The 24,039-nt window shown below is 39.2% G+C and overlaps 1 protein-coding gene and 1 long non-coding RNA gene across 6 annotated transcripts in view; one reads left to right on the forward strand and one right to left on the reverse strand.

Moving 5' to 3' along the window:
- Positions 1 to 24,039, forward strand: part of CUNH12orf56 (chromosome unknown C12orf56 homolog) — a 77,207-nt gene that overhangs the window by 47,920 nt on the left and 5,248 nt on the right. The window contains exons 5-11 of one of the 4 annotated variants that reach the window (XM_070409805.1): positions 3,093 to 3,166; positions 9,072 to 9,216; positions 11,728 to 11,834; positions 12,455 to 12,544; positions 18,777 to 18,900; positions 21,583 to 21,657; positions 22,189 to 22,263. In XM_070409805.1, the coding sequence (XP_070265906.1) occupies positions 3,093 to 3,166; positions 9,072 to 9,216; positions 11,728 to 11,834; positions 12,455 to 12,544; positions 18,777 to 18,900; positions 21,583 to 21,657; positions 22,189 to 22,263 (690 nt within the window). The remainder of the gene's footprint in view (positions 1 to 3,092; positions 3,167 to 9,071; positions 9,217 to 11,727; positions 11,835 to 12,454; positions 12,545 to 18,776; positions 18,901 to 21,582; positions 21,658 to 22,188; positions 22,264 to 24,039) is intronic. The other 3 variants (XM_070409806.1, XM_070409807.1, XM_070409808.1) reach the window with 3 other exon arrangements.
- LOC139006949 (uncharacterized) overlaps positions 1 to 24,039 on the reverse strand; it is a 101,393-nt gene that overhangs the window by 46,983 nt on the left and 30,371 nt on the right. For both annotated transcript variants that reach the window (XR_011470814.1, XR_011470815.1), the window contains exon 2: positions 8,996 to 9,073. This is a non-coding gene — a long non-coding RNA (uncharacterized lncRNA). The remainder of the gene's footprint in view (positions 1 to 8,995; positions 9,074 to 24,039) is intronic.

Genomic DNA, 24,039 nt, shown 5'->3' on the forward strand with positions numbered 1-24,039 from the left:
GAGGAACCTCCATACTGCCTTCCATAGTGGCTGCACCAGTCTGCATTCCCACCAGCAGTGCACAAGTGTTCCTTTTTCTCCACATCCTCTCCAGCACTTGTCGTTTGTTGATTTGTTGATGATGGCCATTCTGACAGGTGTGAGATGGTACCTCATTGTTGTTTTGATTTGCATCTCTCGGATGATTAGTGACTTTGAGCATGTTTTCATATGTCTCTTGGCTTTCTGAATGTCCTCTTTTGAAAGGTGTCTATTTAGATCCTTTGCCCATTTTTTGATTGGATTGTTTATCTTCTTTTTGTTAAGTTGTATGAGTTCCCTATAAATTTTGGAGATTAAGCCCTTATCAGATATGACGTTGGCAAATATGTTTTCCCACGAGGTGGGTTTTCTTGTTGTTTTGCATCATTGATGTTTCTATCTCTCTATCTCCCTTTCTCTCTGAAATCAATAAAAATATATTTAAAAAAAAAATAATGTTCTATCCTTTGAAAGATGGAAAATGAGTAAATATTTCAGACATAAATGATGAGTCACGTTAGCATTTACTTTTATAAAAATAAAATATTAATTCAATATAAACATTTAAAAGTTGTGCCTTTTTTGACATAGTTAAATATTCTCATCGGGCAGGTCTCCTTTGGTTAGTCTTAGTGATATCTTCATAAGTTTTAGGAAATTGAAAAAAATCCAATCAGTCAGACTTATCTTCGTTAATTGATCTCTTGTGCCTTGAGATATAGAATGATCTTTCATATTGAAGCAGGGAAGTGCTCCGGGAAAAGGAATTGGACATTTTAACTCTCTATATATTTTCAGTTAAAAATAACCTAAATAATCCAATTAGAAATTAACACTCATTTGGATTTTAAGTGTTTCCAAAGAGTTGAGTCTCCTTTGGTAACCCATTATATTTGTAACTTTCACCAAAAATAATTACATTTGGGTTGTTTCGCATCTCAAATTCTTCAAAAATGAAATATGCTTGAAACATATATGTTCATGTTGACCAATGTCACCCCAATAAATTTTAAGAAATGAAATGTGGCAATTCTTTGCCCTTTATAAATTGTGAAGACAGCTACTGGAAAGCTAAAGAACTAAGGGATATTTCCAAATTAAAATTCTAGATTTAAGGCAAGCATAAACATTTGGAGAGGGAAAAAAGTAGCTTTTTTTAAAAAAAAACTTAGAGCACATTTGTAATACTATCAACAATAAGATTTAAAAATAAAAACAAAAAAGGCCAAAGGAAATTAGAATTTTGAAAATAGCAAGGGAAAGGATAAATAAAATAAAAGGTCAACCTGTGGAATGGAAGAAAATATCTGCAAACCATATGTATGATAAGGGATTGATACACAAAATGTATAGGAACTTATACAGCTCAATTGTAAAATGTATAAGGGACTCATACAACGTAATCCACTTAAAAATTGGGCAAAGGACCTGAATAGCCACTTTTCCAAAGAAGATGTACAAGTAGCCAACAGGTATACAAAAAGATGCTCAACATCAATAATCATTAGGAAAAAACAAATAAAAAGTCACAATGAGATATCGACTCAAATCTGTTAGAACAGCTGCCATAAAAAAGATAAGATAAATGCTGGTAAGGATGTGGAAAAAAGGGAACCATAGTGCACTCTTGTGGGAATGTAAGTTGGGATAGCCAGAGTGGAAAACAGTATGAAGCTTCCAAAAAAATTAAAAATATGCCTACCATATGTCCAGCAACTCAAACCGCACCCCCCCACCCCAAAATACTTAGAGCAAGGACAAAGTTGTAAGAAAAAACACATACTGCCCTGGCTGGCATGGCTCAGTAGCTAGAGCGTCAGCCGCAGGGTTGTGGGTTTGATTCCCATTCAAGGGCATGTACCTGGGTTGCAGGTTTGAACTCCAGTCTGGTTGGGGTGTGTGCAGAAGGCAATCAATTGATGGTGTTGCTCTCACATGGATGTGTTTTCTTTTCTCTCTCTTTCCCCTTACCCCCTCCCTCCCACCCTGTTTAACAATCAATAGACAATATCTTTCAGTGAGGATTTAAAAAAAAAAAAAGAAGAGGAAGAAAGAAAGAAAAAGAAAAAGCACATACTCCGCTTGTTTGGAGTAGTAAATCAGCACCATTTCAGAAATTTCTTCTGAAATAATCTGTCTGTTAAGCCTCAACATAAATAAAACTTGCTGAACACTACCTGACCTTTGGTTTTGAGGACCCAGAATGAATGGAAAATGATAACACTAAAGACTTGAGGAAAAATAACCTCATTAATAGGAGAATAGTTAAATTATTGTATAACTGTACTATGGAATACTAGGAAATCATTTAAAAGATTGAAGTAAACCTATATACACAGACACGAAAAACTGTCTACCATGTATTAAGTAGAAAAAACAGCCCCAGACCAATATATGTGCTATAATTTAGCTAATATTAAATATATATATTATAAAAATATATCATCTAATATTTAAATGTATACATTATAATTAGTATGCTTTTATTTATTACTATTATTATTTTTATTGATTTCAGAGAGGAAGGGAGAGGGAGAGAGAGAGAGAGAAACATCAATGATGAGAGACAATTATTGATTGGCTGCCTCCTGCACACCCTACTGGGGGTGGAGCCCACAACCCCGGCATGTGCCCTTGACCGGAATCAAACCCGGGACCCTTTAGTACACAGGCTGATGCTTTAGCCACTGAGCAAAACCAGCTAGGGCTAGTATGCTTTTATATGCCAAAAGGATATAAACCAAACTAATAATAGCAAGGTACTTTGAGTAGCAGGATAGAAGAAGTAGGGAGAGACTAAAACTTTTGTCTTTTACTTTATACATTTCTGTACTGTTTAATTTTGATAGGTGATTTTATTTTATAATAAACAAACTAAAATTATATTTAAAACTTTAAAATTTTATATAAGGAAAAAATTCCCTGCGGTATTATCAAACACTAGAATAAATTATATAAATAAATCATGTACTGTAGAACGTATTAAAGATCTATGATATTGACTAAAAGTAGGGGGAATTGATTTTCAGTAAACAAAAGTTCTAACTATTTTCACTTTTTTCCTCTTTCAGAAAGCTACTCTTTTACAAGATCCCCTATATGTTAGTGAGCTCAGTCTTGCTATTGGAGGTCAAAAGCCATACAGGTAAGGAGTGGTGATATGATAGAGTTCCATGGAGGAGTGTTCTCTCCTCTATGCCTCTCCTAAATCTATGTTGCTGACATCACAATGAGCCTTTACCTCAACTCTGTCCTGAATTTTAGGCCTGCAAACACTATTACCCACTGGACATCACTTCTTGTAGGTTCCTTAAAGTCAGCATATTCAAAACAGAACTCAGCATCTTCCTTCTGGAACGTAACCTTCCTCTTTTGTTTCTTAACACGGGGTATGATGTTATTACCCCAGATCACTTAAACCAGAGTCCTGGATGTCACCTTTACCTTCTCTCCTCCCTTCACTATCACCCACATGATTTATTGTGCCAAACACCATATGATTTATTGTGCTTTGATATATCTGGGTAACATTCACTTTTTTCCACTGTCACACCGTCGGACCCAGCCTGGGCTCCTAATATTTTCCTAGCTGGCCTCTGCCTTCATTCTTGGCCCTTTCTATACCTTCGTCTGTGCAACAGAGGCACAAATCTGATCATGTGACTCCTCCCTTAAAGCCTTTGAATGACTCCCCATTGCCCTTAGGAGAAGGCTCTAAAATCTTTAACAGCTTACACAGATCTTCCTCATGTCTCCCTTCATTTTTTTCATCCTCAACTATTGTGTCCTCCCCACTCCTGCCTTAAGCACCTCACCCAAATAAACTCACAGTTCTCAGAAAGCTCCGTTTATTTTTCCTCTGGGCCCTAACATGATGGCCTACTTTCTACTCCTCTTCCCCTTATGAACAACTTCAGTTCATCAAGTCTTAGCTTACTATCCCTTTCTCTAAGATTAATTTCTCAAAACTAAGTTAAGAAGGGCCCCTCCAGCCCTCTCCAGTTTTCTCAATGGTTAGAACATCAGTCTGCATTTGGGAGGCAACCAATCAATTTTTCTCTTTCACATCAATGTTTCTCCCTTCCTCCCTCCCTGCTTCCCTCCCTTCAACTCTCTAAAAATCAATGGAAAAAATATCTTCAGGTGAGGATTAAAAAAAAAAAAAGAGGGGCCCCTCCATAACATCCTGTGCTGATATTTCATGTAGCACTTACCAGTCGGTATTATGGTTGCCTGTTTGATTATGTGCTGCCCTACTATGCAGTGTGCTCTTTAAGGGCAGGGACCTGATCACTGGCACATAGAGGCTGCCAATAAGCCTTCAGAGAATGAATGAATGAATGAATGAATGAATGAGATAAGATAGAGACAGGGACCAGATCATAAAGGGCTTTATATTGAAGGCTAAGAAGTGTGGGTTTTATCCAGATTTCGTAGTTCTATTAGGTTGTTGTCACAGTCATCCTTATATTGAAGTAGTGACTTGTGATGTGACTGGCTCTGCCAGTGATGGTGAGACCCTAGAAAGCAAGCAGTATGTTTTATTAATTTTTGTATTTCTCTTACTTAAAACAGTGCTCTGCACATAGAAACCACCTAGTGAATTGATGGTGTTAACAATTTTGATATTAAGTTTAAGTCAAGGGAAAGTTATGAAAGGTTTACAATAATGATATTTACTAGGGGGTCATGTAAATGAGTTAAAAGTAAGTTAATTTTAAAAGGTACATATTTATTTCCCACTGAAGGAACCAAAGTTCCTTACAGGAATAACTAATTCTAGGTCTGGAGGAGGAAATACACAACATGAGTCTGAAACAGCTTGTGCCAGAATGCAAAGGGTAACAGGACCCCAAAGAACAAACGAGCCCTCATGAAGGTACTCTTAATAGCCAAAATGGGACAATTTCAGTATCAGAAGAAACAATGAATGAGGTGGTTGAAACACAATAAATATATACAAATTTTAGCACCTCCACACAGAAATAAAAATGCATTGAGCTCCATTAGAAGCACATACAACAAGTATCTTATTTACATCTTAGGTTTAACAAACAGAACATAAAAATATTTTTAAGGCAATAGAGGACATTTTAATACAAGACTGGGTATTTGACAGTACCAAAGAATTATTGATAATTTTGTTGGGTGCGATAATCATGATATTGTAAGAAAATGCTTGTTTTATTTTTATACATAGGAGTTAAATAACATAACGTTTGTGATTTCTTTTGTAAAAAGATGGTAATAGAGATATCTTAGAGAATATCTACATGTTTTCATATGCTAGTCTAAAAGAGTATTAGTTTTATTTTTGGTGTTTATTTAAAGTGATTTTAAGCTAATTACATATTAAAATAGGCTCTAGCTTTGTATATGTGTGGCTTGTATCCCTGAAGGCAAGAGGGAGAGTTCTGCCACCATCTTGACTCAAGAAAACTATATTTCTTACAAAGTTAATTCTTGATGGCAACATATTTAAAATGCAGTGATTTAGAATGCACTCTCAGGGATATAGTATATGCACAAGACACACAAGAAATGGTCTTTGCCTGCAAGCCACCTTCAGTTTAAAGGAAATAAATATTCATTAGGTTTTTAAATTAGAACTCTGTCACAAATGTGAGTTCTGTAACCTGACCATTGTAAACATGTACACAGTGTTTCTGGGATAATGTATGAAAAGCCTTTTCCAGCTGTCAAACATTATACAAATATAAGTGATTTTATTTATTTATTTACTTACTTACTTATTTTTGTTAATCCTCACCCAAGGATATTTTTCCCATTGATATTTAGAAAGAGTGGAAGGGAGGGGGAGAGAGAGAGAGAGAGAGAGAGAGAGAGAGAGAGAGAGAGAGAGAGAGAGAAACATCGATGTGAGAGAGACACATCGACTGGTTGCCTCCAGCACGTGCCCTAGCCAGGGCTGGGAATCCAGCCTGCAACCGAGGTGCCTGCCCTTAACCAGAATTGAACCCTCAACCCTTCAGGCTGCAGGTCTAACCACTGAGCAACTCATTAGGGCTATAAGGTTTTATTTTAATCGAACCTGGGATCCTTTGGTCTGCAGGACGACTCTCTATCCACTGAGCCAAACCAGGTAGGGCTGGAAGTCTGAATTTTTCTTTCTTTTTAAAAAAATCTATTTTTATTGATTTCAGAGAGGAAGAGAAGGGAAGAGAGAGATAGAAACATCAATGATGAGAAAAAAATCATTGATCAGCTGCCTCCTACTGGGGATCAAGCCCATAATCCGGGCATGTGCCCTTGACTGAAATCAAATCCCAGACACTTCAGTTTGCAGGCCAACGCTCTATCCACTCAGCCAAACCGGCTAGGGCTGAATTTTTCTCTTAATAAGAGAGGTGTGTGCGTGGTAGGGACAACCCCGGTCAGGTTGAAACGGCCCCCGTGAGGTAGGGACGACCCCGGTGAGGTTGAAACAGCCCCCGCGAGGTAGGGACGACCCCAGTCAGGTCGAAACGGCCCCGGCGTGGTAGGGACAACCCCGGTCAGGTTGAAACGGCCCCCGTGAGGTAGGGACGACCCCGGTGAGGTCGAAACAGCCCCCGTGAGGTAGGGACGACCCCAGTCAGGTCGAAACGGCCCCGGCGTGGTAGGGACAACCCCGGTCAGGTTGAAACGGCCCCCGTGAGGTAGGGACGACCCCGGTGAGGTCGAAACGGCCCCGGCGTGGTAGGGACAACCCCGGTGAGGTTGAAACGGCCCCCGTGAGGTAGGGACGACCCCAGTCAGGTCGAAACGGCCCCGGTGTGGTAGGGACAACTCCGGTCAGGTTGAAACAGCCCCGGTGTGGTAGGGACAACCCCGGTGAGGTTGAATCGGCCCCCGTGAGGTAGGGACGACCCCAGTCAGGTCGAAACGGCCCCGGTGTGGTAGGGACAACCCCGGTCAGGTTGAAACGGCCCCCGTGAGGTAGGGACGACCCCAGTCAGGTCGAAACGGCCCCGGCGTGGTAGGGACAACCCCGGTGAGGTTGAAACGGCCCCCGTGAGGTAGGGACGACCCCGGTGAGGTTGAAACAGCCCCTGTGAGGTAGGGACGACCCCAGTCAGGTCGAAACGGCCCCGGCGTGGTAGGGACAACCCCGGTCAGGTTGAAACGGCCCCGGTGTGGTAGGGACAACCCCGGTGAGGTTGGAACGGCCCCCGTGAGGTAGGGACGACCCCAGCCAGGTCGAAACGGCCCCGGTGTGGTAGGGACGACCCCGGTGAGGTTGAAACAGCCCCCGTGAGGTAGGGACGACCCCGGTGAGGTCGAAACGGCCCCGGCGTGGTAGGGACAACCCCGGTGAGGTTGAAACGGCCCCCGTGAGGTAGGGACGACCCCAGTCAGGTCGAAACGGCCCCGGTGTGGTAGGGACAACTCCGGTCAGGTTGAAACAGCCCCGGTGTGGTAGGGACAACCCCGGTGAGGTTGAATCGGCCCCCGTGAGGTAGGGACGACCCCAGTCAGGTCGAAACGGCCCCGGCGTGGTAGGGACAACCCCGGTCAGGTTGAAACGGCCCCCGTGAGGTAGGGACGACCCCGGTGAGGTTGAAACAGCCCCCGTGAGGTAGGGACGACCCCAGTCAGGTCGAAACGGCCCCGGCGTGGTAGGGACAACCCCGGTCAGGTTGAAACAGCCCCGGTGTGGTAGAGACAACCCCAGTCAGGTTGAAACGGCCCTGGTGTGGTAGGGACGACCCCGGTGAGGTTGAAACGGCCCCCGAGAGGTAGGGACGACCCCGGTGAGGTTGAAATGGCCCTGGTGAGGCTCAGACGGCCCTGGTGAGGTTGAGACTACTCCAGTGAGGTTGGGACAAATAAAGGGGACCAGTATGGACTGATGAACAGGTGTAGATACAGAAGCAGAGCAACATTGAACAGAATGTTAAACTACAATGGGGAGCCTGGGGAGGGTTGGGGGGGGGGATTAAGAGACCAACTGAAGGACTTATATGCATGCATATAAGATTAACCAATGGACACAAGACACGGGGCGGGGGGGGGGGGGGCGGGGGGGTAGGGGCCGGGGGAATGTCATGGGGGGGAAAAAGGAGACATATGTAATACTCTTTGTAATACTTTAAGAAATAAAAATTATTTAAAAAAAAAAAAAAAATAAGAGAGGTGTGTGATTGGATAGGGAAGAACATCTTAGATTTTAAAAAAATAGAGTGGGAGGTAGTGAGCAAGAATCAAGATTCCATGTAAATAGCTGGTATCAAGGTTTGTGGCATAAGTGGTAACAATATTTTTAATTCGAGTCAGAAATTCTAAGAAGTTTCTACCAACTTCATAAACAAGAAACATCTATCCTATCATTACTTTGCACTCTGCTTTTCTGAATCACTAGTTGTGTGAGCTTGAACAGGTTACTTAGCCTTTCTGAGATGCTATAAATGCAACAGTAATTCCCAGCTTAGCCCCTTACTGTGACTGAATGAACTAGTGCATGAAAAGTACTCCATGTGGGAAAATGTGAAGGACCGAGAAGGTATTATGCTAAATGAAATAAGTCAGGCAGAGAAAGACAAATATTCTATGATATCACTTATATATAAAATCGAAAGAACAAAATAAACAGAACAGAAGTAGACTCATAGATACAGAGAACAAACTGATGGTGGCCAGATGGGAGGGTGGTCAGGGGCTGTGTGAAAAAGGTGAAGGGATTAAGAAGTTCATCTTGGTAGTTACAAAAAATAGCCACAGGGATATAATGTACAGCATAGGGAAGATAATAGTCAATAATATTGCAACAACTATGTGTCGTGCCAGGTGGGTACTAGACTTATCAGAGGGATCACTTCGTAAGTTATATAAATGTCCAACCACTGTGCTGTATACTTGAAAGTAATATAAAATAATATTGAATGTCAACTGTAATTGAAAAATTAAAACAAAATATCCCAAACAGGAAAAAATAACTATATTGAAATTCCATTAGTAACAAAGTTTTACATACCTGTCAATTAATTGGTATTCCTCAACTGCTGTCTCCTATCATTTTTCACATGTAAAGTTTTCTTGTATTTCTGTAGATCTGAGGAGAAAATCAAGCACTTCAGTCAACTTAAATCTGAACTTTTTCTTAAAGACAATACTTTGAGGAAGATAGTTTGTTTAATTATGGAACTTAAAGTAGCAGCCCAGAAAAACTACATTCTGAAAAGGCTTTTCTGGAAAGTAGGTGTTTTAATTTTAACCTTTAAAATGTGTTTCAACTGTTTATCAAACGCAGTATATTCAAGGATCAAGTAAAATGCTGTATAAAAAATGCCACCTTGTGTTTTGATGCTGTATTTTACAATCTTGACTAAATTTAATGTAATTGTGCCTTAACACTGGAAATGTAATGTAATTAATGTATGTGTGTGTTGGAGTGGGGTAGATGGGAAGAGAGGAGAGTGGTAGCAAAAAGATAGTAGCTTGCATAGGTTGGATTTACAGAATCAAAGAAAAGAGTAACTAAGAGGGGAAGCTTCTGGCCTATGAGATATATGAGTAGAGACAGTGAGATGAGAAGGTAAATTTGAAGAAGTTTTACATGAAGGTTTTCCTACAATAAAAATATACTTTAAAAAATTACTTTTGAGTGTTTTGAGTCAAAACAACCTAGCTCTCATTCAGCAAGTTTACAGACTTACCCTATAAGACGTCCTTAGTTTCATTTTCACCTGAACCTTCAGGTGAAAGGTACTGAGAAGGTATTGAGAAGCCCTGATTAGTGCTGGTGCTGGTGTGAATGAGGTTCATTCTCGCCAGTGGCCTCATACATAGTTGCCACCATTTCATTGAGCAGTTGTGATGTGCACAACCTCCCCAATCATACAGGACAGTCCTGGCCATTCCTTAGATCTGTGGTTCTCAACCTGTGGGTCGCGACCCCTTTGGGGGTCGAACGACCCTTTCACAGGGGTCGCCTAAGACCATCGGAAAACACATATATAATTACATATTGTTTTTGTGATTAATCACTATGCTTTAATTATGTTCAATTTGTAACAATGAAAATACATCCTGCATATCAGATATTTACATTACGATTCCTAACAGTAGCAAAGTTACAGTTATGAAGTAGCAACGAAAATAATTTTATGGTTGGGGGTCACTACAACATGAGGAACTGTATTAAAGAGTCGCGGCATTAGGAAGGTTGAGAATCACTGCCTTAGATCCTAAATGCTTCACATGTAGGATGATCAACTATTCTAGTTTGCCCACTATAGGGTGACCAACTGTCCCAGTTGACCATCCCACTCAGGATTTAAAACATTTTTATCACCCCAATAGGTTACCTTTTGCCCTTTGGCAGTCATTTCTTCCCAACCCTGGCCTCAGGCAACTATTGTGTTTTCTGGCACTATCGGTTAGTTTTGCCTGTCCTAGGATGCCACTTACATGGAATTGTACACTAGGTACTATTTTGTGTCTGGCTTCTTCGGCATAGTATTTTTTAGATTCTTTCATGTTGTTACAGGTAGGTGGGAGATATTTTATGAGTGAAAATTTCTGAACCAGTAAGCAAGTGGGAGATAATGACAACAGATATTTATTAAGCACTTATAATGTGCTAGCTACTATTCAGGCTTTATAAATACTACCTTATTTAATCCTAACATCAACTCAATGAGGGGACATTATTAAGCCTATGGTAGAGATGAAGAAACTGAGTCACAGAGTATATCCGAAAGTTGCCAAATGTCATCCAATCATCAGTGGCAGAGCTGGGATTTGAACTCAAGAACCTGGCCCCAGAGTCAGTGTGTAAAACTACCACACTATGCTAATCTATCAGGGCTCTGGGTAAGCCCAAACATTTCTGATGGGCCTGGTGACCAGCTTGCTCCTCCCTTTTTATTCCCTCTCTTCACCTGTCATCCTCAGCCTCTTCTCATGCCATATCACCTAAACAAGGGCACACATATCCCTGTCTAAGCAAAGAATCTAAGTTGTCACTAGTTAAAAAAAAAAAGTTCTGGGGAAAAATTGAACAATAGAGGAAGAGAAAAGAGAAACAATTACGTCATATTTCTCATTAGTACCAACTTGCCTGATTTCATGGGCCAGTGCTTATTTTCATGCTTGATTTATCTCATGAGACTGGATAGGAACACAGAAAAATCGGTTCCCCACCATACTTCAGTGTTTATTTTGGCAGGAATGACAATGTGCATTTCCACTGCATTAACAGAAGTATTAATGTCATTCTGCTCCATCTTCATAAGCTATAGGAGTGCTCTACATTTGTTTTTGTAACAGTAAACATTTTTAAATGAGAGCTTATCTAGCCTTGATTTCATTATATATTCACAAAGGCCAAATTACTTTGGAAAGGCAGGAATTATAGTAGCCCCCAGTTAATACAGTATTCTAAGGTAACTGAATGACTTGCCTGAGATGATCACTTACTTCTGGATACTCTTCAATATTAATGGTCAAACCAAGTCTAGAAGGCATCTCCCAGCATCATTCTCTAGACTTTAGCTCTTGCTCTGTTCACCAGGACAATGGTCTCCTGATTATAAGTAAAAGTATGTTTTCAATGCAAGTTATGCTAGTATTAATGAGAAATATTTTAAATCACTTCCTGGTCAAAGAAGAAATCATTTCTTCTTCTTTTTATTATTATGTAAGCATTGAGAGTTTTACCAATAGATACCTTAACTTCATCATCTTTCCTGCTTGCTTTCACAGACCAGTGATCTTTTCTATTTCTTAGTGAACAAACTTCAAGAGTACTTACCAGAGTCTAGGGATAAGAATGCACTTCAAAATAAAAGCCAAAGAGCTGATGAGCTGGTGTAAGTACTAATTGGATAACCGCACATATTATTTTTCCCTAGGGTGTTAAAGATAAATGGAAGGCACTAGACAAAATATATACTGTTTTAATGATTAATGGTGCAAGTTTTGCTTCACATAGAATTTATAAAACAGCATTCATTTTGTGCTAATTTTTAAAGAAAGATTACACAAGAAACTAGAAATATTGGCTGTCCTAAAGGGGGAAAATTGGGTGTTCTGGAGGAAAGATACTTTTTATTGTATTTTTTTTAACCTTTGAAATTTTGAGCCTAATATTACCTACTTGAAAAAGTTAAATTATTTTTTTAAAAAGTAGTGCATAATTATTATAAAAACTTTAGAAAATACACAGAATTATGAAAATGACTTTTAATCCTGACATCCAGTTATTCATTCATGCATTCAGCAAATATTTTTGAGTGCTTACTATGTAGCAATCATAGAGTAGGCACTCAATTAGTGTTGGCAATTTGATATACAGAATTTCCTCCCTGTACTGTACTTTTTTCCACATAGGTACCTGAGTGCAATTCTATTAAGGATTACTGACTTTGTGGAATTTTGAATTTGTATTGAAATCATGCCATTTCCATGTTTTTTTCTCTCTGTTTTCTAGGGCATGCATTGAAATTATACAGACTCTGGGACTGATGTTCAGAGAAACAGAAACTGAGCCATCACGTCTGAACACATTGGCAGCTAAGAAGTAAGGTTTGAAAATATTAGGACCTTGTAGTTGCAACCCATTAACTACTCTGTTGAATGTCTTCCAAAGCTTATAGCTCTCTAACTTCTCTTTTCATCCCCTTGTAAGTATATTAAACTCTTTTGTCCCTCCACTTTGTTCTGTGAACAGATTAACTGGCACATGCTGAGTTCTCTCTGTCTCTCTGTATTATTAAGGGCACAAAGATTTTCTTAGTATAATTTTATCTTTTGTCATTGTCTGATGAGCTTGAAAAAGACCAATGACCCACAGTACATTAAAAGCCAGGGGGTTCTCTACTAGAATTTTCCAGAGTACCCTTATATCCACACAGCAGAAAAATTACATTGCAAAGGCAGAAGTTATGGTAGCTTCATTTAATATGTAATTATGTGACCTTGGAGTGAATGACGTTGGAGGGTTTATTACCATATAGCATAAGCTGCTATTATAAAGATACTCTAAAATATGTGGCCCAAAGAAAGAAATTTACACCTTTCTCACATAACAGTCCAGACAAGATAGTCAACTTTTCCTCTACACAGGATCAGCCGGAGATCTTGGTTCCCTTCCCTTTGGTTACTCTGCCATCTTTTATCAGGCTACCTTTGTCTTTATGGTTAAAGCTGGCTTTTCTTCTTGATTTCATTACACCCTATGGGGAAGCAGTGAGAGGAGTAGAGGGCAAGTAAATTTCTTTTTAAAGCAAGACATATAAGACTTCTGCTCGTGTTCTACTGGTGAGAACTTCATGCATGTGGTCATAATTAGCTTCAAGAGAGGCTGGAAGATGTGTCTATAGTTGTGTGGTTATGTGCCTAAGTAAACCCTGGATGGTCCTGGGGACATATGTAATTAAAAGGAAGAATGCAAGACTGTATAATAGTGGGACAATAATATTCTTTGCCAATAAGGTATGTGTTTACATGTTTTGCAAATTATCTGCTTGAACTTTTTATAGGAAGCATTTTTGGCTTTTCAGGCCATATAATCTCTGTTGCAATTACTCAACTCTGTCAGTGCAGTACAAAAGCAGCCATAGACAATACATAAATGAATGGCCATATGTTCCAATAACACTTTATTTACAAAAACAGCATCTGGACCATTGGCCTACAGGCTAGTTTGTTGACCCCTGCTTTCCTAGGAAAATATACTCTTGTTCTTTTCTCTGCATACTTCTTTATGCAGCTGGTAGTACCACCATTTCCCCTATCTCCAAGATGGAAATTCAAGATCATTTCTAATATTCCTGTTTTCTCCCACACTGAAATTATTGCTAAATCATGTTACTCTTTTTATGCACCTTTTGGTCCCTATCTTTCTCTATTCAAGTTGGAAAAAAATCACTCTTACTAATTTATACTATAAAGTGTTGTATTTTAATTGTTTAGTCTTAACTTGGTTTGAGCACATTAGCCCTGCTATATCAAGTTTCTTTCCTTATATGTGTAATGCTGTTCGTATCCTTCAATACATATTGCTATAATAGAGTGTGGCTGTAATACTACCTTTTCAGCCAATATTGATCTGCATAGGGTCAAGTCATGTTACCCATAGCATTGCTAGCAGAGTAAATACCTAATATAACTGTATAAATCAACAGTCTTCTATTGCTCTGTAACAAACTCAGTGGCTTAAAACAATGTAAATGTTTTATCCCACAGTTTCTGTGGATCAGGAAATCTTGGCATAGTTTGGTTGGGTCCTCTGCTCAGAGTCTCAGAAGGCTGAAATCAAGGTGTCAGCAGGGGTTGCAATCTCATCTGAAGCTTGGGGTCCTCTTCCAAGACCATGCAGGTGGTTGTTGGCAGAATACATTTCCTTACAGCTATAAACTCATGATAGCTCGCTTCTTTCTTTTTTTAACATTTTTCTTTTTTAAAAAAATTCTTTATTGTTTAAAGTATTACATAAGTCTCTTTTTTCCCCATTGACCTCTCCCTGGCTGCTTCCACCCCTCAGCACAGGCCCTCACCCCACTATTGTCTGTGTCCATTGGTTATGTGCATATGCATGCATAGAAGTCCTTTGGTTGATCTCTTACCCTCTCACCCCTTCCCCCCTGCCCCCTTCCCCCCGCCTTCCCTCATAGGTTGGACAGTCTGTTCAATGCTTCTATGTCTCTGGATCTGTTTTTGTTCATCAGTTTATGTTGTTCATTATATTCCACAAATGAATGAGATCATGTGATATTTATCTTTCTCTGACTGGCTTATTTCGTTTAGCATAATGCTCTCCAGCTCCATCCATGCTGTTGGAAATGGTAAGAGTTCCTTTTTGCTGCAGCATAGTACTCCATTGTGTAGATGTACCACAGTTTTTTAACCCACTCATCTGCTGATGGGCACTTAGACTATTTCCAAATCTTACTATTGTAAATTGTGCTGCTATGAACATAGTGGTGCATATATCATTTCTGATTGGTGTTTCTGGTTTCTTAGGATATATTCCTAGAAATGGGATTACTGGGTCAAATGGGAGTTCCATATTTAATTTTTTTGAGGAAACTCCATACTGTTCTCCACAATGGCTGCACCAGTCTGCATTCCCACCAGCAGTGCAGGAGGTTTCCTTTTCCTCCGCATCCTCGTGATGGCTTGCTTCTTGGCAGGAGAATATCTCTGAGCCCAGGAAAGGGCTCAGCTCTTTTTGAAAGGGTTCACCTGATTAGATCAGGTCTCTTCCTTTGATTGACTCAAGTCAACTAATTAGGAACCTTAATGAAATATGCAAAATCCTTTCACCTTTTTCATCTAACAAAATATAATCATAATGGTGATACTGTAACATATTTACAAGTCCTGCCCAAATTTAAGGGGGACGGGTTACAGAGAGTGTACATACAAGAGGGCAGAAATCTTGGATGCCATATAAGAATTCTGCCTTTTATACACTGAAATCTGAGGCTATGAATTTGCCTTTTTTTAAAATATGTTTTTTATTGATTTTTTTTTTAGAGAGAGAGGGATAGAGAGATAGAAACATCTATGAGAGAGAAACATCATCAATCAGCTGCCTCCTGCATGCCACCCCTTGGGCTCCGAGGCCCCAACCTGGGCATGTGCCTCGACCGGGAATCAAACCGGAGATCTCTTAATTCCTGGGGTTGACACTCAACTGCTGAGCCACACTGGCCAGGCTGAATTTGCCTTTCAAAGTCTGTATTTTAAAATATAAAATTCTTACATTGGAAATTCTTACATGCAAAATTCTTACATTGGAAATAATAACAATTTAAACAGTGAAAGTATCAAACTGCTAGCACCATTTTTTAAGGCTGTGATGTCATTCCTGTAAGTCTTTATTTTCAGGATGAAACTACCACTTAGATGAAAATTTCTTGTATCTATTATTGGCCTAGTGGATTTTAAATTGAGTTGGCAGAAAGGGTAGATTACAAATTAAGTTCCATTTGAGCAAATAAAAAAAGCATTGAATCATTTCAGTATTTTCCTCTATTTTCTCATAAGTGGAGATTTTATTAGTTCAACCCCACTTCCTTGTATTCTTCTTGAAACGCACCACAATCCTTTCATGTTTCAGTATTGTTTGATTGAAGTCATATATTATCACAGCAAGTGAACCAGAATCTGAGCGTTAGCCTTAGATATGTGATACTTTGAAAAGAAGCTGTGGTTGAAAATAAAGGACTATAATTAAATATAACAGTGAATGGACCGTCAGTTCAAACTTAATATCAGGAAAAGCTTCTAAATGGAGTGTTTTGCTAGTTTTGGAAGGGTCTTCTAAAAGTAAGATTGGCCATTTTTATTAATTTTTTTGTGAGGGGAGGGAAATTCTTTATTGATAAATAAGTTACAGTAAAATTAATAAAGTGATGTTTTTGGGGGAAATAAAAACTCTGAGTCTTAGTGTCTCTCCACTCCGCCTCTAGCTCTTGGCTTCTGCCTTCATACTGGTTTCTTTTGATGATGACGCCTTGGTGGACATGGCAGGCTTTCTTGGGCCCTTGGGGACCTCTGTCTTCCTGATCAGTGGTACAGGTACCATCTTGGACTCATTGTCCTTAGGAGCAGCAGCAGCCTTGGTCTTCGACCCTTTCCTGACACCCTGGGCAGTGGCCTCTGTAAAGACCACTTTAAAGGGACCTTAAGGACCTTGTTCTCTATCTTCTTTTTTGCTGGGGAAGTCACACCATTTTCACCCTTGGTGACCATGGGTTTTAAACTTGAATCCTAGCTTTGGCTTTCCTGTGGGCCTTGGCATCTGCTGGGCTGTCCTTTTTTGCCTTTAACCTTTGGCTTTCTATGGGGCCCACAGGCACCAGGAGGGGCCTTTGAGGCCTTGTCTGGCTGTTTGGGGCCTTCCTGGCCTTGCCCACTCTTGCCTCTTCCCCCTTGGGCTGACAGTCTTTCTTGGGGGCCTCCTCCTTGGCCTCACCAGGACGCGAGGCAGAGGGGGGCGAGGGGAGGCGATGACAGGATGGCTGCCTTCCTGGACTGGATTTTTATTACTTAGGAACGAATTTGAATCTGCCAGTGGCCCCTGTGGCCCTGGAGTTGATGGGCCTGATAAGGAGGCCGTGCTGCATGAAGATTGTCCATTTTTAAATAGCTGAATAAAACATGAACAAATATCCTATAGGATATGTCCTGTTTGTTTTTTTTTTTTGAGAAGTGTGCTAACTGACATGATTCTTCTTTTACAGATATGAGAACTAGATCTGTTTTTTTGAGTTGAGGAAAGGGGGGGGATTTACATTTTTATTAAAATTGTTGTTAATCATGAACTTGTAATCATAGTAATGATTTCAATGATTGTAAAAAGAGCAAGAAGCCTCAACTATTACTAAACAGGGATTGTTTATAGCCTTCTTTAATCCATTATGAAAGGAAAGCTTATGGTTATAGAGAATTTTTATACAATCTTATTTGAAATGTTTTTATTACTCCTACGTGTCAAACCTACTCTGATCTTGTCATCAATTAGTCAACTGTATTTCTAGTCATCTGCTTGCAGCTCCTGTTCAAGCACACATGGATTGCACTACACATATGAAGATGGTGTTCTTAACCCAGCACCTCAGGCTCCTCAGTTTGAATTATGATTTTTTTCTTTTTATTTTCAAATCACATGGTATACTATTCAAACATGTAATAACATTTAAGACATTTATTAATATCTTAATAATGTACAGTACACTGAATTTGAAAGCAAAAGACCTAATGTTTAATTATTTATTATTATTTTTTATCCTCACCCAAGGATATATTTATTTATTTTAGAGAGAGAGGGGAAGGGAGAGAGGGAGAGAGATAGACAGAGAAGGAAACATCGATGTGAGAAACACTGATTGGTTGCCTCCTGAATGTGTCCCGACCAGAAATCGAACCTGCAACCTTTTGATGTATAGGATGACGCTCCACCCAACTGAGCAACCTGGCCAGGGCTTAATATTAGTTTTATTAATAGCCAGTGGTCTTTTGTAGAACAGTAAACCCTCTGAAATGCTTTGTCTAAAAAAGGATTCTAGAATCAAAAAACTTGTGATCAAATAAGCATTTTAAGAAATGCTTCAGCCCTGCCAGCATTGCTCAGTTGGTTGAACATTATCCCATGCACCAAGATGTCTCTGGCTTGATTATCAGTCATGGCACATACGTTGGTTGTGGGCGCAATCCCCGTAGGGAGCATGCAAGAGGTAGCCGATAGATGTGTCTATCTCTCCCTCTCCCTTCCTCTCTCTGAAATAAATAAAAACATATTTTAAAAAATGCTTTACACTGTTTCTTTGTCCTGGAGATATACAGGGCATGAACATTAGCATATTAAAGCCTCTGAGAAGTTCTGTAGTAAAGATATCCAGTGAACTTGGTTAAGTCAAATATTTCTCATTCCTCTTTTGAACACAATCTACTTACTATAATGTTGCCTGAAATTGTTAATCCATAAAAAAACCCTTTGGAAAATACTGCTAGAATTGAACTCACCCAACTTTCCCTTAAATCCAGATTTTCTGAGCTTTCCAAGTTATGTGAACTTCTAAAACTGTATTTACTCTGAGCCAAAAGATCAAGAAATTATATTTTAATTTAAATGTCTTATCTCTAGACATTTGTCTATGTGTCCAAGGATCCAAAAGCTCAGTGGAGAATGGTCTACAATGCTTTGTACTTTTAAGTATAATTCTATTCAGTGTCTGCAAACTTGGCTTCACTGTTTCTCTTTTCAGACTTTACTCATTAATTGCCTTTTATTTATTTTTCAGGGGAACACTATTTAATCTCTTGGTAATTTTAATTAGCAAGCCTCAGATTCCAGAATCTTGTCCTGTGTTTGATATCCATTTAGTGGCTGATTCAATTTTAGTAGAGACGACTTTGGATGCTGAGGTGAGATGAGTATTTTGGGATAGATTAAATATCTATAATAATAAAAGCGAAACATACTAATGAGACCGGATATCCTTCCGGGGCTGTGAGGGAAGCCCGGGTCCCAGGTGCCAGAGGGAAGCCAGTGCGGGTAGCCGGGGAAGGAAGGCCTACTCTTGCACGAATTTCATGCATCGGGCCTCTAGTGATATATAAGGTCCCTGGCTTCTTGTCTTCTAATGTAGACTGTGACATTGCAGAACATAGACATATAATTAAATCAAAGAATAACTATTTTGTCATTAACCTCAAAACTTTGATAGCTATTTTGTCAACATTAATATATCCATTTTATATGAATAATTTCCTTAGTATACATATCTGGTATGTATACTAAAAAAGTAATTAGCTTTCTATAGACATTAGATACATCTGTTTGTCTCTATACAAAATATGTATGTATATGTAACTCTGTAGTAAGGAGTCTATTGGGTATAAAAGCACTGTCTCAGAGATTTTAGATGACCTCTCTTGCCTTAGTTTGCCATTTCCTTACCTAAGTAGTGTAAACTCAACAAGAGTTACTTATTCTTCTAAGGTTTTACTAAAACATTAGAAACAAAATTGCTAGAAAGTACTTATTCTGATAGAATAAATCAGCTTATTAGTTTATTTTGTGCAGGTCTACACAGAATTTTTTGAAAAGATGGGACATGATTTGATAGTTCTTATACATATAATCAGAATGATGTTTTAGAAAACTCTTAAATTCACTCATCTACTCAATAAATATTTGAGAATCAATTAGCTAAACAGTGTATTAGACAATAGGGTCCAAATAAGAAGCAAAATGGACACAGTCTTTGTCCTCATTAGTTTATAGCAGCGGTTCTCAACCTGTGGGTCGCGACCCCTTTGGCGGTCAAACGACCCTTTCACAGGGGTCGCCTAAGACCATCCTGCATATCAGATATTTACATTACGATTCATAACAGTAGCAACATTACAGTTATGAAGTAGCAACGAAAATAATTTTATGGTTGGGTCACAACATGAGGAACTGTATTTAAAGGGCCAGAAGGTTGAGAACCACTGGTTTATAGTCTGGTTGGGGAAACAGAGGTTAGTCAAATATAACATGAATAGATTATTATAGATTATATATGGAGCATCTAGAACACCATTTTCAACAGTGGAGTGAGTGAGTGGATTAGACATTAAAGAGTAAAGACTGGGTGAGCTGTTAAAAATTAGTTTAGTAGTCCAGGTGAGGGATGGTATGGGCTACAAGGAAGCTTTCCTTGACCCCCAAATGGTACGAGGCTTTCTTTTTAGAGCTCTCCTCACTTCCTGTATCTTTCTTTTATAGCCCTTACCTCGGTTTGCCACTATGCATTTATTTATTTATTTATTTATTTATTAGAATGATGTATGTTCCCCACTAGATTGTATATTCCGTATGGTAGGGACCATGTCTTTGTTGCTCTCCATTGTATCCCCAACACCCAGTACAGAGTCTGATGCATATCTATTGAATAAATAAATGAAGAAAATAAAAGGGATCACAGTTATAAAGAGGCTAGATTCCAGACATTTTGGGGAAATTGAATTGATAGGTTGATGTGGAAATAAAGTATGAAGATTAGATGACTTTTAGATTCAGGCCTGGTTGTCAGATAAGAATTACAATAAGAAGGATAGGTTGTAAGGGAAAATAAGCAGTTTGGTTTGGGGTTAACTGATCTGCTTTGGCTATGGTATTTCCAAAATATGAAAATATCTAGTGAGCAGGATAGGTCTGAGTTTCCTGTTTTTGGACTTGCTGATCTTTTGCACCTGGGCTATTACTGTGGCCATGAGCAGATCATACACACATTTTTGTCCCAAGGTCTATTAGAGGGAGCGATTTCAAACTATAGCTCTTCCTGGCAAACACTACTGTGAGGAAAAAATTTGTTGGCCTATAGCAGTGGTCGGCAAACTGCAGCTCGAGAGCCACATGCGGCTCTTTGGCCCATTGAGTGTGGCTCTTCCTAAGCCTTAGGAGTACCCTAATTAAGTTAATAACAATGTACCTACCTATATAGTTTAAGTTTAAAAAATGTGGCTCTCAAAAGAAATTTCAATCGTCGTACTGTTGATATTTGGCTCTGTTGACTAATGAGTTTGCCGACCACTGGCCGATAGCATGCCCACAGACACAGTTCTCATGCACCAAGTGGCCTGTGGGCTAGAAGACAGCCTCAACACTGTTTAGAGTTCTTGAGAGAAAAAAATGTCTCTAAGCCCTATATCTACCCATACTACAGGAGTTATAGTTCAAGTTGCACATAAGCTTAACTTTCTGAGTCTCTTATCTGAATTCTGGGGAGCACATTTCTACTGTTTTGAAAAGAATTAGGACTGTTGATCTGAATGATTTTGCAAATGAAGTGTGCATTTTTTTTTGTTTTTGGCATTAGTTTTCTGTGGGCCATTGTATCTTCTTTCCCTAACCCACTTTCTTAGCCACTAGTAAATGTGTTGTCTTTTCGAGAGCCACTCTTTTGAGAATGACTAAACCAAATGAAACAGGGAAATTTGCCACACTAACTGTATTTTAAGTTAATAAATTTTTTTATGAGTACATAAAAGGAACTAGGAGAAATGACCATTTTCTGGTTCTGCCAATGATATTGCATTAATTATTATTTAAAATTCTAGTTACAGAAGCTTATCCTGGAATATACAGATACAGCTACAGCACTTTTATATGAGATACTTCTTGTCTTTCAGCAGGTACAATATATATATTTATTATACATATTACATTTTGTGATTAGTATATATCACACAACTATTTATGTATATTATATGACTATATATCACGATTAATAATATACCATTAGAGATGGTTTCCAAAATTGGCTAACTTACATGTATTAATTTTGCTCTTAAGCACTCACCTAGCTTATTTTCTTAAATACTGACTTAAAAGATTTGATTAGCCGAAACCGGTTTGGCTCAGTGGATAGAGCGTCGGCCTGCGGACTCAAGGGTCCCAGGTTCGATTCCGGTCAAGGGCATGTACCTGGGTTGCGGGCACATCCCCAGTGGAAGATGTGCAGGAGGCAGCTGATCGATGTTTCTCTCTCATCGATGTTTCTAACTCTCTATCTCTCTCCCTTCCTCTCTGTAAAAAAATCAATAAAATATATATAAAAAAAAGATTTGATTAAATAAGGATAAAATGTACTTGAGAATGATTGTCCCTTTGGGCACAACTTGGACCCCATGAATATAACTGGTTTATTTCCGTACATCTTTTAGGGAAATCTTGGATTGGGGTCAATCAAGTTTGCTCTTAGCTGGATGATGTCCTTGCTACAGAGTCATCCCCCCATAGTAAGTATCTAGAAGTAAAAACAAAACCACCCAAGGCTATTAAACAGATGCTCTTGTGCTTAATTAATAAAACACACATTTTCTCTATAAGTGGTCAAGTTTGTAAAACAGGAGCAAACTATATGTCTGATGATTTTATTATCTAATTAAAATAAAATGTTTTTATACTTGGGGCCTGAATGTTTAAGGTACTGAAACAACATGTTAAATGGGATCTTTATTTGATGAAAAATCCTAATATATATGTATAAAACAGAATATTAAAATACTGGCTGTGTAATTAAGTGAAAAAAATGAACACTTATTTTAAATAGTAAGTAGGAGTTGGCGAGTATGACTATAACATCTGGGCATTCTGTCCCAGCAGCCACCATTCCAGTCCATAATGTCACTCTCTCCTTGACACTACAATCACATCTACCTAGTCTGCCCCTACCTTTCCACCAGATTACAGCCAGGGGGATCTATTCACAATAAAAATCTGATTATGTCATCCCTTGCTTTAAATCTCTCAAAATGACATAATGAACAAAGACTAAACTCCTTATTATGTCTTACAAGGTGTGCATGTTATGGCCCTATAGCGTCATCTAATCCCTCACTTTCCCAGCTATTTGCATCTCTTACTCACTGCCCAACCCTAAGACCGCCACCTCCATTATATGACCTCTGTCTGAAATGCTTTTCCCTCTCTTTCCCACCTAGTTAACTTCTACTCATCTTTCAGGCCTCAGTACCCCTTCCTGAGTGGAGTGGGTGGATGATCCTCTGACCCTTAAGTCAGATTCCCCCATTATAGGCACATGTAGACACAGCATGTCACCTTCTTCCCTTCCTCCACAGGACTTGTCACTGTTGAATTTCACATTTGTTTGTGTTATTTATTTGTTTCTTTCCTATGGTAGCCATTAGTGCCTACACATATTCTGGCTTTCTCTGCTTCTAGACACAAGATTCCGGGATTGTACTTCCCACCTCACCTGAAGTTAGGTGGGTCTCTGCTCCTGCTTTTGCCAATGGAATGTGAACAGAGGTAGCCTTGTCACTTCTTGCCAGAAGGTTTAGGAGCCAGTGCATGCTTCCCTGCATTCTCTTTCCTTCTGGCATGGTGACTGGCAACATTCCAGATGGTCCTGAGTAACTACAATGAGCAGAACCCCCTACCACCCAGTAGTTACACAAAGTATAAGCAAGTAATAAGCCTTGGTTGTTTCAAGCGAAGCATTGATATTTTGTGAGATTGTTACCACAGAATAACCTAGTCTATCATGGCGGATACGTCATTCTCCCTCAGCAGACTCCAAGTGCCATGAGGGTAGGAGTTGAGCTAGGCATGTAATAGACGTTCAATAAAATGTCTGCTGGCTCTGGCCAGGTGGCTCAGTTGGTTGGAGTGTCTTCCCATACACCAGAAGGTGATGGGTTTGATTCTCCATCAGGGTACATACCTAGGTTGTGGGTTCAGTCCCTGGTAGGGCTTGTATGGGAGGCAACCAATCGATGTTTCTCTCTCACATTGATGATTCTCTTTCTCTCTCTGGAAAAAATATCAATAAAACCATATCCTCGGGTGAGGATTAAAACTATATATATATATATATATATATATAGCTTAATTAATTTGAATAAAGGCTTTATTCCTTAATCTCTTCTCATCTCCCCAAACTTAGTGTCCTTTAGTCATGCATGTATACATTCAATCACCAGACATTTAATTGGAAATCTCTTCAAAAGGTAACAGTCCAAACTAAATTTTCATTGCTAATGGAGGATTTA

This window comes from Myotis yumanensis, unplaced genomic scaffold, assembly GCF_028538775.1.
Source record: "Myotis yumanensis isolate MYYU_CA2020_CCGP unplaced genomic scaffold, mMyoYum1.0.hap1 SCAF_3, whole genome shotgun sequence".
Taxonomy (NCBI): Eukaryota; Metazoa; Chordata; class Mammalia; order Chiroptera; family Vespertilionidae; genus Myotis; species Myotis yumanensis.